The sequence below is a fragment of the Chiloscyllium plagiosum genome, unplaced genomic scaffold (genome assembly GCF_037043375.1).
Source record: "Chiloscyllium plagiosum isolate Xiang-an unplaced genomic scaffold, Cpla_swu_hap1 HiC_scaffold_18, whole genome shotgun sequence".
Lineage (NCBI taxonomy): Eukaryota > Metazoa > Chordata > Chondrichthyes > Orectolobiformes > Hemiscylliidae > Chiloscyllium > Chiloscyllium plagiosum.
Window position 1 is genome coordinate 55,233,573 of NW_028270156.1, and position 13,379 is coordinate 55,246,951.

Below are 13,379 nucleotides of genomic sequence, written 5' to 3' on the forward strand. Positions count from 1 at the left end.
TTTTAAACTAAACTGCTTATCCAAGACAATAGAAAACCAGAAGGTCCCTTCAGGTTTTTACAGTTCCAGGACAAGATACATGCTTGAACTTCAATTTCACGTTGCTATGTCCTGCATTGGCAACATCCCTCTAGATTTTCTGTATGATCTACAGTCACAGAGGCAGGCCCCATTGTTGTAGAAAAGTTGAAATGTCTTCCAGTTGCATTTTAAGCAAAATAATTTCATATGTCCACTTTCCTAGTTACTCTAAATCTTGGATCCACAGTGTTTCATAGCACAATCTTGAGTTAAAGAACAATTCAGAACTACTTACACTCTGCACCAGCCTTTATATACACCTAACTATTGTCAAAGTCTTCCATACATCTATAAAATTCTTGTCACCTACATAATAATCCTCCCTGTTCCCTTCAAACTAGAACTTGAGTTTAATACTGCAAACTTAAACACATGACACAGATAGTTGATCAAACTTTTTTTTAATCTGATGGTTTTATTCAATACATAGCTGCCTGCTCTACATAAATACTTAAGACATTAACAGCAGTGAAGTGAGGAAGACAGTCATTACATGAAAGGTTCTCTGCAAGTCTGGCAATTCATGGTCAGAAGTGATCACAAAAAAGACAGTAAACAAGGATACTGCCCATTTCCTACAAGGGGCTACATGCAGCAAGTTTGCTTTCGTTACTGCTGTCGAGGAAGGCTAGAGGGGAGAGGTTCAGAATTTCAGATCTTTCTGAATATCCCACAAGGTTGTAGCACTCTTTTGCAGCTGTGCTTCTTCATCTGGTTTCAGCACCATCTTCACAATATTAGAAATTCCATGGTTACCCAGAATACATGGAAGGCTCAGGAAAACTTCGTTTTTAATACCATGTAAATCCTAGAGAAAGAATAGGATGATCAGAATATTGCTGCTACTCAGTTATTTCAACTTTCCTCTTCCAGGATCTCATGCCTTCCTACAAAGGCAGGCACAATGACACAAACAGTTCAGTTGATAGTCATATTGCTTACCAAATTCAAAACATGCTTCTTACCTTAACCATTGTGGATACAGGGTGCACTTTATTCAGATTTTTCATAATAGTCCCTACCATGTCTGCCACAGACATCCCAATAGCCCAGGAAGTGTATCCTTTCAATTTTATCACCTCATAAGCACTGTGGAAAAAGCAATAAAAAGTGAACTCCCCAATCAACAGTTCAGTGGTTTTCATTAATAGCTGGAAGTAACAGGAGAGAGTTTTCTTCCCACACCCCACCCCTTCCTCCTGTATCCAACAGGTACTGCTTCAGACCCAACTAACATTGTATATTTAAATATGCATATACTGTGTATAATCAATAATCTCAGAGCTGGATGCTTTAACTAAGATGACTTGCCATTTGCCAAGATGGAGGAATACCCTTTGTAAAGTGTATTTATCAAGCTGAAGTACATGAAAAATGGACTGTTTTTATTTGTACACTATCAAAGATGAAGCTTGTTTGTGCAGTTTCCTGCTGAGATGTAAATTTCCAATCATTGAGCAATATTGCAGTTCAGTTCAATTGTATTCCAACTAATTCACTTTTGGAAGATCATCCTCCTCTCACCCTCTCTTAGGATGTGAGCTTTGTTTGTGATATTGGTGAGGAATATAGATTATCCGAAGGTGGTCTCGCGGTCCCGATAGAAACATTACATCAATGATGTGTTTCCAACACTGATCGCGTCTTTTGTTTAGTGATTAAAAGTGAACTCTACTTCCTGAAACGCTGCCAAGAACAGTCCTGGACTGATCGAGCCCAGGTACCATCTCCAAATGACTGACCTCCCGGGCTCTCTCTGCCCCCTCTCACTCTTTCCCTGGAGTGTACCCTAAACCCCCTTTTTACCCAGATAACCTCTCCAACAACAGGGCAGAAGTGGAACCTGTCAAAAAGTTGCACTAAGAAGTTGTGTGCCCATGCTATTTGGAGACTTCATTAACATTCCAGTTAATGGCCACAATACAAGTTTGTCAGATCTCTCCAACTCTTACCTGTCCACCACATCCCTGTGCACTTTCTTCCAATTCTCTTTGTCTTTGTCAGTTCCTAGCTCAGGATGGAGTTCCTTCAAGTTCACACCTGCAACATTCATACCACTCCACACAGGCACTATGATAAAACAAAACAAGGTGAATAAGTAACAACACCAATATAATCCACCAGTCATCATATTCTGTTATGCAACAAAAAGTACTCTTGACAAGTCTAAATGAAGTTTGGAAAACTGTTCTTTTGAGATGGAATGGAATTTACACTTTGCAACTCATTTGAAAGGATTACAGGAAAGGACAAAATGACCAAACATGCCTGCTCCTTCTTGGATTACATCATTATCCAAAGTCTTTTCAAGGTGGTTCCCAAGGGCATATAAAAAATATTACTGCATGGAAAGGACAGACGAGTTGTTGGAGTACTATACTCATGATCCCCATCATTACCTGAAATTCAATTTGGTTCACTTTCAACAAGAAATTACCCAGAAATATATCCTTTTGAATTGGCTTAGATACTAATTTATTTTCAATGAAAAAACACCCTCTTCCCCCCCCACCTCAAAAAAAAAGTGCAGATTGGTAGGATCTGTGGGAGTCTGATGAAACATCATTGACCTGAAACTGAGTTTTTCTATCTCAACATGGTACCAGAGCAACTGAGTATTTGTAGCATTTACTTTTGAGATTACATAACTGGTAGGAGAGAAGCACTAGGAGTCATGATGCTTCACAAACATAACCAAACAGAACTGACTTGACAGACGATCTGGTCTTTTTGTTATATGGTTTACAGAGCTCTGCAAAATAACCTTCTGCTCCTGAAGTAATTTAACAATGCGGTCTAAAACAGATGACCCTCAGCAATATGAAACTACAAACATTATTCTAAAGTAGAACTTGTATATATGTTTTTTTTAAACTGACTGCAATCAATCCTCTACTTCTAAAGATTATCCTCCACCGGATTTCTAATTTTATCTTGGCTGAGAGATCCTAGTTTAAATTCCAGATAAAACAACGAGATTATATTGCTTCAACCTTTCCACTTATTGCAGTTGAAAAAAATTTACAATAGAATTGTCCACTGGTTCATGGGATGGGATAGAGCAACCCCTTGTCCTGAGAGTATAGCCAAGTAGTTTGTCAGCCAAATAAATGTTGTTCACAAGTTATGCTCATTAGCGAAAGCTGCCAAAAATGTTTGCTGGTATTATTCAAAGTGACCAAATATCAGGCTGCAGACATTTTTGGAAACAAACTAAGTGAATCAGTGATAGAGCTATTTGTTTCCATGTTAAACAGCCAAATGACATTTGACCTACTTCAATTTCATCTGTAACCTTAAGTATAAATTGGACTGCCTCTTACACACATACCACTCGAGTCTCCATGTTCACCAATAACCCAGCCATGACAGCTGGAGCTGTGGATTCCTAATCTCTCTCCCATTAGGTATCGGAACCGAGCTGAGTCCAGGTTACAGCCACTGCCAATAACACGATGCATGGGAAGACCACTCAGCTTCCACGCCACATAGGTCAGAATGTCCACTAGTGGAAAAGAAAGAAACATGTAATTACATAGAATAACCCTCAAAAGCAACTTCTTACCCAAACCATACAGAGAAACATGTACTCAGTCTGTAGCTAAATAAGCAGTCTGCATTTCTCTAGAAAATGGATAACTTTGATTAAACAATGCTAGCAGATGACATTGGGATAAATTCTTTCATTCGTTTCACCTCGATTGTCTGAAGGAGAAATACAAGATACGATCACTCTGAATGACTGAATAATGGTGCAACTCAAAAGGCCAATGGTCTACTACTCCCATTTCTCACTGCCACTAAACTTCCTGTTAATTCCAGCACATAAACAGTTAACAGCTGAACTATTTCATGGGATTACTGAAAAGGCTCATTTGCCTCCATTAGAGATTTATCCCTTTAATCTCATTTTAGCACATGACTGAACAGTAAGCTGAACCTGGAGTAGTTTTTGTTGTGGAGGCAGCTTTACCATGAATAGTTTGCAGTTTCCAGTGGTAGTGCTCTTTACTGTGAAAAGCTGGCTCTGCACATTCCATCAGGGAAGTTATTTTTCAGTCTTCTCCTGTACCTCACCAGCTCATTTTTACTCACAATCTCTTCATTCAGATTCCTCAGTGAGAGCCCATTTAAAAATGAAAGTAAATACCCACATCCAGATTGAGCCACCCTATTTACTTAGTCTCCAAATTGCCAACCAGCAGCTTGACATCCCTGTACTGTCCATGTTGGGCTATAATACATATTGCAGGCTGAAGAGACTGCTACTGAAGTCAAAGTGTAAGTAAAATTGAAAGGCCAAAATTGAAGCAGCACCTGTAGCAAGTAGACCTGAAGGTGTACATGCAAGGCAGCACCTATAGACAAAATCTTGAATCAAGTACACTACAGACAGAAATGAAACTCTTCAAACTCAGGCAGTGTCCAAAAATCATCTGATTCAATCTAACAAAGTAGTCAGGGAAGGGAAGATAGAACACTTGTGTTTTGACGAAGGTAGCTTTGTCTGTCGATACTAACTTGCAAAATTGTGGACAGGCAGGACTTTTTACATATCAGAACAAATAGTAGCATATGTAACAATGGCAAGGGTGTAGAGATGGCCAATTAGATTGGGCTTGAAAAATAATAACTTTACTAATTGATGCCATTACGAAAAGGGTGAAGCTTTGAGTTACCATGCAAGAAAAAGCCATTAAAACATGGAGGAGTGAAACTTAAACCAAAAACTACTAGAGGCATGTCAAAGTAGAGTTGGGCTGTCATAACAAATAAAGGAAGACAAATAAAGACAGTGGTGTAGTTTTGTCACAAAGTATGTCAATGATGTAAACCAAGCCAAAGCTGACTCAAGGATTTTAAAACCAATGAAAGTAAACGTGAAATTAACTGGCAGTGAAATATTAACAAACCAAAGAGATTAAATGTGGAATAGTGAGGATTACTGGGTCAAGGATGGCTCCAACTGAAGCTGTTAATGCCCTCTAGTTATTAACTTTAATAATTCAATTTTATGCAAACTATTTCATAGTAGATCATAAAAGTAATTTGTCCTTAAGATGTAGGAGACAACTTCAGAAAGGAAATTATATCACAGCAAAGTAGAACTTAAACAATTATCCAACCCCAACAAGATAGAAAAAGGATTGCATTTTCTCCAACTCTGAGCAAGCACAATTATGGTCAAACTTTGTGTACTGTTACAAAATGCTCACCTGGATTGGATACAACCAGTATGATGCAATCTGGGCTGTTCTTGACGATGTCAGGAATTATATGTTTGAAGATATTCACATTACGTTGAACAAGATTCAAGCGGCTCTCACCCTCCTGCTGCCGAGCACCAGCTGTGACCACAACCAGCTTGGATCCAGCGGACACGCTGTAATCTGCCAAATTAATAACAGTTACATTAACATTTAGTGGTGTTACACACCTCATTGTTGCAAACTATCAAGGTAAACAACAGCCCCATATTTTAGTTCCCTATTACACAATATTTGCACATGCATTAACATTCTGGCCCTAAACCCCAGGCCTTAGGCCCATAAACAAAGTTTCTATTTCATCATTAGAAGGCTGACAAACTTCAAAGCCTTTACACAAACCACAGAACAGAAACAGACCAGTCTATGCTTCACATTTGGAGTCTTCTACCACTCAATCATAATTGTGAAGACTCAAGAGGTAGCCACTCAGCCCTTCATGCCTGCACACGCTCTTCAAATGAGCATCATTACTCCTTCCTCTAACCCATTTCTCCACCTTCCCACCCCGGATGTTTGTGCATGCACTGCTATTTGTTGTTGGCACAACTCAAAGCCTGATTACATGTTAACACATTACTTCCGTGTGCACTCAATAATTATGTACTTTGTCTTCCCACTGATCTTGTACTCACCCTTGCCAGACACAATCTTGTGGGTGCGAAGGAAGAGGCTACCATGTTGCAAATCCATCATCTCACCCTTTAATTTGTCCTCCATTACATCCACCAGAGCCACCTCATCTGCTAGGTCCTGAAGCAAACAACAATATTGGTTACAGCTATCATGAAGGCAATACCTAATTCCATAAACTGCAAAGTTTAATATTCTTGAAACAAATGGCAGATTAGATCTCAAGTAGGTGAATCCTAGCCAACTAGTACTCTTGTAGAAAGTTGGGGTTTAAGCTGTCTGTCAGGTTACACCCATGTCTCAAACTCAGAAGATTGCAGATTTAAGTTTTATTGTACAGAATGGAGTACAGAGGTCTGGGCCCATATTCTACCTCAGTATTTCACTGTTAGAGATTCATTCTTGTATAGGAGATGTTACACCAAGGTCCTGCCTATGACTATGTGATAACACTCCATGGCACACAAGATCATCCATCCTTGGAGGATCTCAGAACTGCAGAAATCCATCTAAATATGAAAAACTAGCAACTCCAAATGATCTACCACATCCAAATTCCATCTTACCTTTAACAAGATGCTTATAGCACATGCCATTCCTACTGCACCCACACCAACTATTGTTATTTTGTTGTGTGACTGACTGGACTGTGTTGTCGCCAAATGCCCAATCAGCTTCTCCTTGAGGGATGCCATTTTTGCTGCTAAAGGAGAAAAGATATTCACATCAGTCTAACATACACCTTATAAACATTCCAAGAAGCACACTATTACAAATCAGGAAGTAGAATTGTTAAATATTGAAGTCCAACGATCTCTGCAATGTGTATGAATACATCATTATTTTATTTAATTATACAACAAATTAGATAAAACAAGTTTGTAACAAGCTGCAAACTTCAATTTAAAAGATACATTCTTTGGTACGTCTGTCCAGATTGGCTTGATGAAACATCACAGTCTGAATGATCCAATTAATTAATTTACTCCATTTGATTTGTATATATCATGATATGGTTGCCTTAGAAATTGCTTTTAGAAAGAATACCAAGCTCAAATTGCACTTCATCTTTCCAGCATTCCTCAACGATAATAATTTCAAAGCCTTGCTGAAAGTATGTCAAAAGCTATTTGCTCCCAAAATAGGAAAAGGGGCTCCCAAAATGAACAGAAAGTTTGGCAAAGGTGGTTGTCCTTGAATTTCTATGAGGAGGGTTTCAATCGCTTCTACAAGCACTAGCGTTCCAGCCATCTGTTCACTTCTTGAATAATATTTTCTGAACCTTCTTCACAGTAAATAACTCTTAGCTTATCTATACTTTAACTCTGATCTCTTAAATCAGATATTTATTCAGTACCTGGATATTTTTACAATCACTGACCAAAATTATTTGCAGAGTTCAGGTGTGGCAGTACAAGCTTTTTTTTCCCTATAGACTGGCCACTTAAAATTCATTTTATCTCAGGCTGGTAATGCATTCCAAAATCTGACTCACCTTCACTGCTACTGCCACACAGTACTGCTGGTTTCAATAAGCTTTCCGTCAACAGCATTCAATCCCTGATATTCTGCAGGTTAGGGTAATGTAATTTATATCATACTGCTCATTCCACTTACCTCATCTCATTAAATTGCATTTGTCCACATTGATTATTATTTGCAACTATTTTCCCAATCTATTTAGATCCATTTTATTTTTGGCTTCTCACATCACATTCTGAAACTCCAGACATTCACCTCAGCCTATCCAAAGCCTAAACCTGTTATTATGGGTAGAATGCTTTATGTTCCTGGCAGCCACCCTGCACGTGCTTACATCTCCAGTGTTTTATGTTATGTATGGATTTAGCGAATTGAAGGCTGATCACAATTCATCATTTCCAGGTGTCTGAGACTTCATGGGGTAGATTGTATTTATTTGGGAGCAATAGTTACATTTTCTTTCCTTAGCTCCTCTCCAAATTTTTGTCAATGATCTTAAATCTGTGCTCTAATTACTGTTCAATTGCCACAGACTCCAGAACCGGAGAACGTATGAAGGTTACAGTGGGGAAAGTGCAGCTTGGAATAGAACATTCCAGATGCCTGAAGGATCTGTTAGGGAGACCACTCGAGCCTTGTCATTTATGCACCAACCCCTCACTGTAACAATTCTATTCTCATAACCCAACATAACCAGCATACAACTACAGCTTGGTTGCCCTACAATATTTAGTCCAATTCAAAACAGTCCTCCTCTTTATGCTGCTTTTGCACATACCATCCACTGGATGAAAATCAGGTTTCATATGTCAGCCGATATTCAGCTGTACTTCTATCACCACACTGAATTCAGTGGTTTGCAACGTTAAATAATATCAATTCATTGATGCAAAGCTTTCTCCAGCTCAATAGTCAAATTATTTTCCACTATGCCAACCACTTCAAACTACTTCCCCACTCCAACATTTCCACACCCCAACCATAGTGACATTGTTCTTCCCAACTGCTTAGCAATACTCAGTGGAAATGGTATTTTGTTCCAAATTGGATTTCAAATTTAAGAATTAACAGATTTCCAAGACTGTCCAATTCCATCTCTCATCTCTATCCCTGGGAATCCCATACCCCATGATTATGCCTTAACCATTTCCAGGTACAACTTCCCTAATGTTTCATTGATAAATGCTAATGTTTAAATTATATAACTGGCACTTTAGTTCCTTTTATCCATCATCCATTTTGGATCGTGTAACCCTCCACTCGGTTTTAAAAATCTTCAGCCTACCCTACATATCCTTCACTGTTAGGTCTCCAAGAAACCACCCAATCACCATTTTACAAGCACACGGATCTTCCAACCCAGACCTGGTGTCTAGTTCTTCTCATCTTTTCCCTACGTTGTCAATCAGCCATCCATTCAACTAAACTAACCAACCACTTTGCAACACGGAGACAAGTTGTGGCTGTTCAGAAACTCTGGAATCTCATGATTTATATAAATTATTCAATAAGAAACAGTGACTCTGTAGTTAATGCCCACCTCCATTAAACTGTTGGAAATACCGTAAGATAAAAAATACAATGAACAATAACTTTCATGAAAACTCCTTTATTATCTTCACAAAAAATAACTATGGGATAAGCAGTAGCAAAGTGCAAATTTTAATTATGCATGTCTAACTCCAGGTTAGTTGTACTTGCATGGCAGGGAAGGGAGGGAGTGGAGAGATAAAATAGGAAGGAAATGTGAGAAAAAAAATGTAAGCAAGCTAAACTGAATCATTTCTGGAGGGTGGTGGTTATGGAATCTACATAATTTGGTAACATTGCACAGTTGACATCAGTCCAATGAGAAAGGAAGAAGAAATTTCAACAGGCAGTTACACAAGACCAGAAAAAGCACAGTCATTATTGCGTAAACACCATTTCGCTCAACTAAATTGCTTTTGCAAACACAGTTAACAGATAAATTGGCTGAGGTGTCACCTACAGTCTTCTGAAATAAGCAGTGAACCAGATGTCCAGGAATAATCAAAGATTTCATTTAAATGTCCATTCTGCGATTTTCCTGTTCCCAAGACAGCAATACATGAAGTTAAGCACTGTAACACTAACTGCCAGTTAAAATCTAACTGTTATACTTAAAATAATTAACATTCTGCCATTGTCATTGGCACATTGGCAGGGAAAGCTGTAAAGAACAGTGGAAGGTGACTCATCAACACCTTGTAATAAATCTTGTGATAGTTTTACATTGATATTATCACTAATCTTAACTTTAAAAGGGTGAATTGCACATCAACAGAATCCTGAATTTTATTTTGTCAGCAAATGATTAGGGCTCAAAATGCAGCCTTGCATCCTGCTGTAATTAACAGCTTCACTAAACTAACAGGTGACAGAAGGGTTTTAAAAACTGGATATACACAACTGGAAATAATTGTTTCTTGTCCCACAGATGCAGGCAGATCCATTGTGTATTACCAGCACTGACTTATTGCAGGTTTCCAGATTCTGCAACATTTTGCTTACTTAAGTGTACAACAAGACTTAAAAAGGGCAGTTTGATGTTACTAAACAGGGAGGCAATTTTGATCATATTTTAAATTTTCTTGTATACCCTGCTTTTGTAGAATGCTCCATGCAGCATGACAAATGAATGAGATTGAAAAAGAAAATGTAATTTAAAAATGCTGGATTAAATTTCTTCTGGACATCTATTGTATTTTTAATTTTTTTTTAATAATGCGATTGCATGAATATTTGAAGACAAAGCCTACATAAAAAGAATTCATGCAAATGAAAGCAACTAAGATTTACAGCATGAATACCTTCAGTGGGCCAACCAGTTCCTTTCTGTGATATAATTTTCTTGCCATAAGTGTTACCTGACCCCATTGGGCAACTCTAACCAAAGATCTTGACTCAGCAGGCTTTCATTTATTCAAAAGAAAATCACAGAAACCTTGGCTCTATCTAATTAGGAGTACAAACATACAATAAAATTGTCGATTCAAACTTTTACTTTGAAAACCAGGCCCAGTGAGACAGCAAGCAGAAGCAGGAAGAATCCCAAGATTTGACAATGGAAAATTTTCAATAGTCAGTAATTCACAGGGCAGTTAAAAAAATATCCAATAGACAGCAGTGTTTGCATTCATAAAGAAGCCATAATAGTAGTTAACTAAGTTCACTTTTTGCTTCAAGCTTTTGTCTCAAAAATCCATTCCATAATCATTTCACTTGAGGGAAACTTTGCATTAATCCGGAGTTTTCAGAAATATAAATCCACCATCACTATTGTGTAGAAATAAAAATTTACTATCTGTGTTAATTGTTGCCTTGATCACCACCAAGGCGAATGCCTTGGAAGTTAAAAACCAAAAAATTCTACTAAATTCCTCAAAGTAATACACTTCTGATTTCTATCAGTTCAGTTATCTTGAATTCCTGATGAAAATAAGGATACAGCAGTAAATGCTAGTTATGCTTAGCTTTTAAAAAAATAATGTTTAGTCACTCATATTCAATCTAGACAGATCTCTGTAGTCCTCGTTAGTTGCCTCAAAATGGTCAAAACTGCACAAAACCATTTTCCTCATTTCATTGTGTCTCCTGGGATAATATCAAATTACTTCACAGAGTTCTGGATGTAGGTTTGCTCACTGAGCTGGATGGTTCATTTTCAGACATTTCGTCACCATACTAGGTAACATCAGCAGGGTGCCTCCGGATGAAGCACTGGTGGTATGGCCTGCTTTCTATTTATGTGTTTAGGTTTCCTTGAGTTGGTGGTGTCATTTCCTGTTTTTTCTTAGGGGGTGGCAAATGGGATCCAAGTCAATGTGTTTGTTGATTTTGTTTTGTGTCACCAAATAAAGCACAGCTGATTATTCATCTCACTTGTGTTTGTGGAATCTTACAAAATGAGTGCCAGCGTAATTCATTAGGAGTGGGGCTCTTTGGGCATTGATCAGGTCAACACACACATTGACTTGGATCCCATTTCCCATCCCCTCAGAGAAAACAGGAAATGATGTCACCAACCCAAGGAAACCTAAACACAAATAGAAAGCAAGCCATAAAACCAGTGCTTCATCCAAAGGCTTACTGATGATGCTACCTAGTATGGTGACGAAACATTTGAAAACAAACCTTCCAGCTCAGTGAGCAAAACCTACATACAGAACCTCAACCTGAGCTACAAATCTTCTCAAAACTTGCTAATTCACAGTTTTTGAAACAAATTCGAGCACTGGAAGAGCAAACTACTGCAGATGCTAGAATCTGCACTGAAAACAAAAAGGATGTCATTGGGCTCAGAAGACTTGAGTTTTAAAGAAAGACTAGGACGTTTTTTCCACTGAAGCGTAGGAGGTTGAGAGGAGACCTTATAGAAGTTTATAAAGTAACAAGGGGTATACGTAGAGTTAATGGTAGATGTTTTTTCCCCTGATGGGAGATTTTGAGACAAGAGGGCATATTTTTAAAGGCAAGAGGCAAAAAATTTTAAAAAGACATGAGGGTTTTTTTTTAAAAACAGGGTGGTTTGCACGTGGAATGAACTTCCTAAGGAAGTGGTGGATGTTGATACAAATATAATGTTTAAAAAACATTTGGACAAGTAACATTTGATAAGTACATGAATAGGAAAAGCTTGGAGAGATATGGGCCAGAAGCAGGCAGGTGGGACTAGTTCAGTTTGAGATTTATGCTCTGCATGGACTGGTTGGACAGAAGGATCTATTTTCGTGCTGTATGAATCTACATCACAGCGGGTCAGGCAACAAGCATGGAGAGACAGCAGCCTAATGTTTCGAGTCTACATGACTCTTCGTCAGAGCTCAAACATGGGAATTTACCATCAACTGTATGATTTCGGACTACAGTAGGTAGGTGGGTATCCAACCCAGGCAAGAAAGCCACCTCCGCTGCATTTGCCGCAGCATCTTACAACATGCACGTGTACCGCGCTACACAGCAGAGGGCAGCGTTCGCATTCCGCAGATGGTGCCAGGCGCAAGAAAGGCAGGACCCGAGGCGAGAGAAAAACGCGACCATCGCCTGTCAGCAGCAAGATCACGGAGAGGACTCAATCGCATCTGTTTCTGAACCCTTCCTCCCAACGCGACTTCCAAATTGTGGTGGAGATTATCAGCGCTGTTTCGATTTACAGGAAAGGACAGCCCCGGCTCCGCCATCTCACCAAGAACAACACACTACACAATAATTACATCAATTTAGCATTTTAAAAAGCTGCACTACCGATAGATAAATGCAATTGGATAAGACTTAGAATGCTGCTAAAAGAGTGACACAATCACTTTAGCAGTAATGCAACAGAGTAAAATGTATCCCTTTGTATCACGATACCAATACACACTTACATTCAATTTTATACATGACGTGATACAGCACTTAATGTATAACATTAAATGTGATGCAAGTATAACGTTTTGTATTAAATAGGGATGCAAAATTTACTATGTCGCAAACATAGTGGTTGATCAAATATTATTGCTCAGTGGCTGTAATTCTAAATTGCTACATGTCTCGCTACAACTTACCACTTCGTTAATGTCTCCTCTGACCAAGATCTGCAGTAGGCCACGCCTACGCCTGACAGCCTCTATTTATAGGCTGCGTCATAATGCGTCACGTGCTCATCTACATATGATGCTGCGAAGGCGGGTCAGACCAGACAATGATTGACAAGATATTGGATCGTGTCTGCATGCACGTACTATCAAGCGAGCAAGTGGTCACAGTCGAGGATTCTTGGGGGAAAGTGAATGTATATGTTATCGCGTGGTCATGATGAACCTTCCTGGAAACCATTACAGATGCTCAACCTTATGCTGAACGCACGTCTAATTGAATTGTGAATGAGAAGTGTGGTGTCGCAACCCATTCACA

The 13,379-nt window shown here is 38.8% G+C and overlaps 1 protein-coding gene across 1 annotated transcript; it reads right to left on the reverse strand.

Moving 5' to 3' along the window:
- Positions 1–465: 465 nt before the first annotated feature.
- ldha (lactate dehydrogenase A4) lies at positions 466–13,162 on the reverse strand. The gene is made up of 8 exons (XM_043706098.2): positions 13,031–13,162; positions 6,548–6,684; positions 5,984–6,101; positions 5,298–5,471; positions 3,413–3,586; positions 2,034–2,151; positions 1,047–1,170; positions 466–889 (listed from the first exon to the last, which is right to left on the reverse strand). The coding sequence occupies exons 2-8, from the start codon at positions 6,674–6,676 to the stop codon at positions 725–727; spliced, it is 1,002 nt and encodes a 333-aa protein (XP_043562033.1). The 5' UTR covers positions 6,677–6,684; positions 13,031–13,162; the 3' UTR covers positions 466–724.
- Positions 13,163–13,379: the final 217 nt, after the last annotated feature.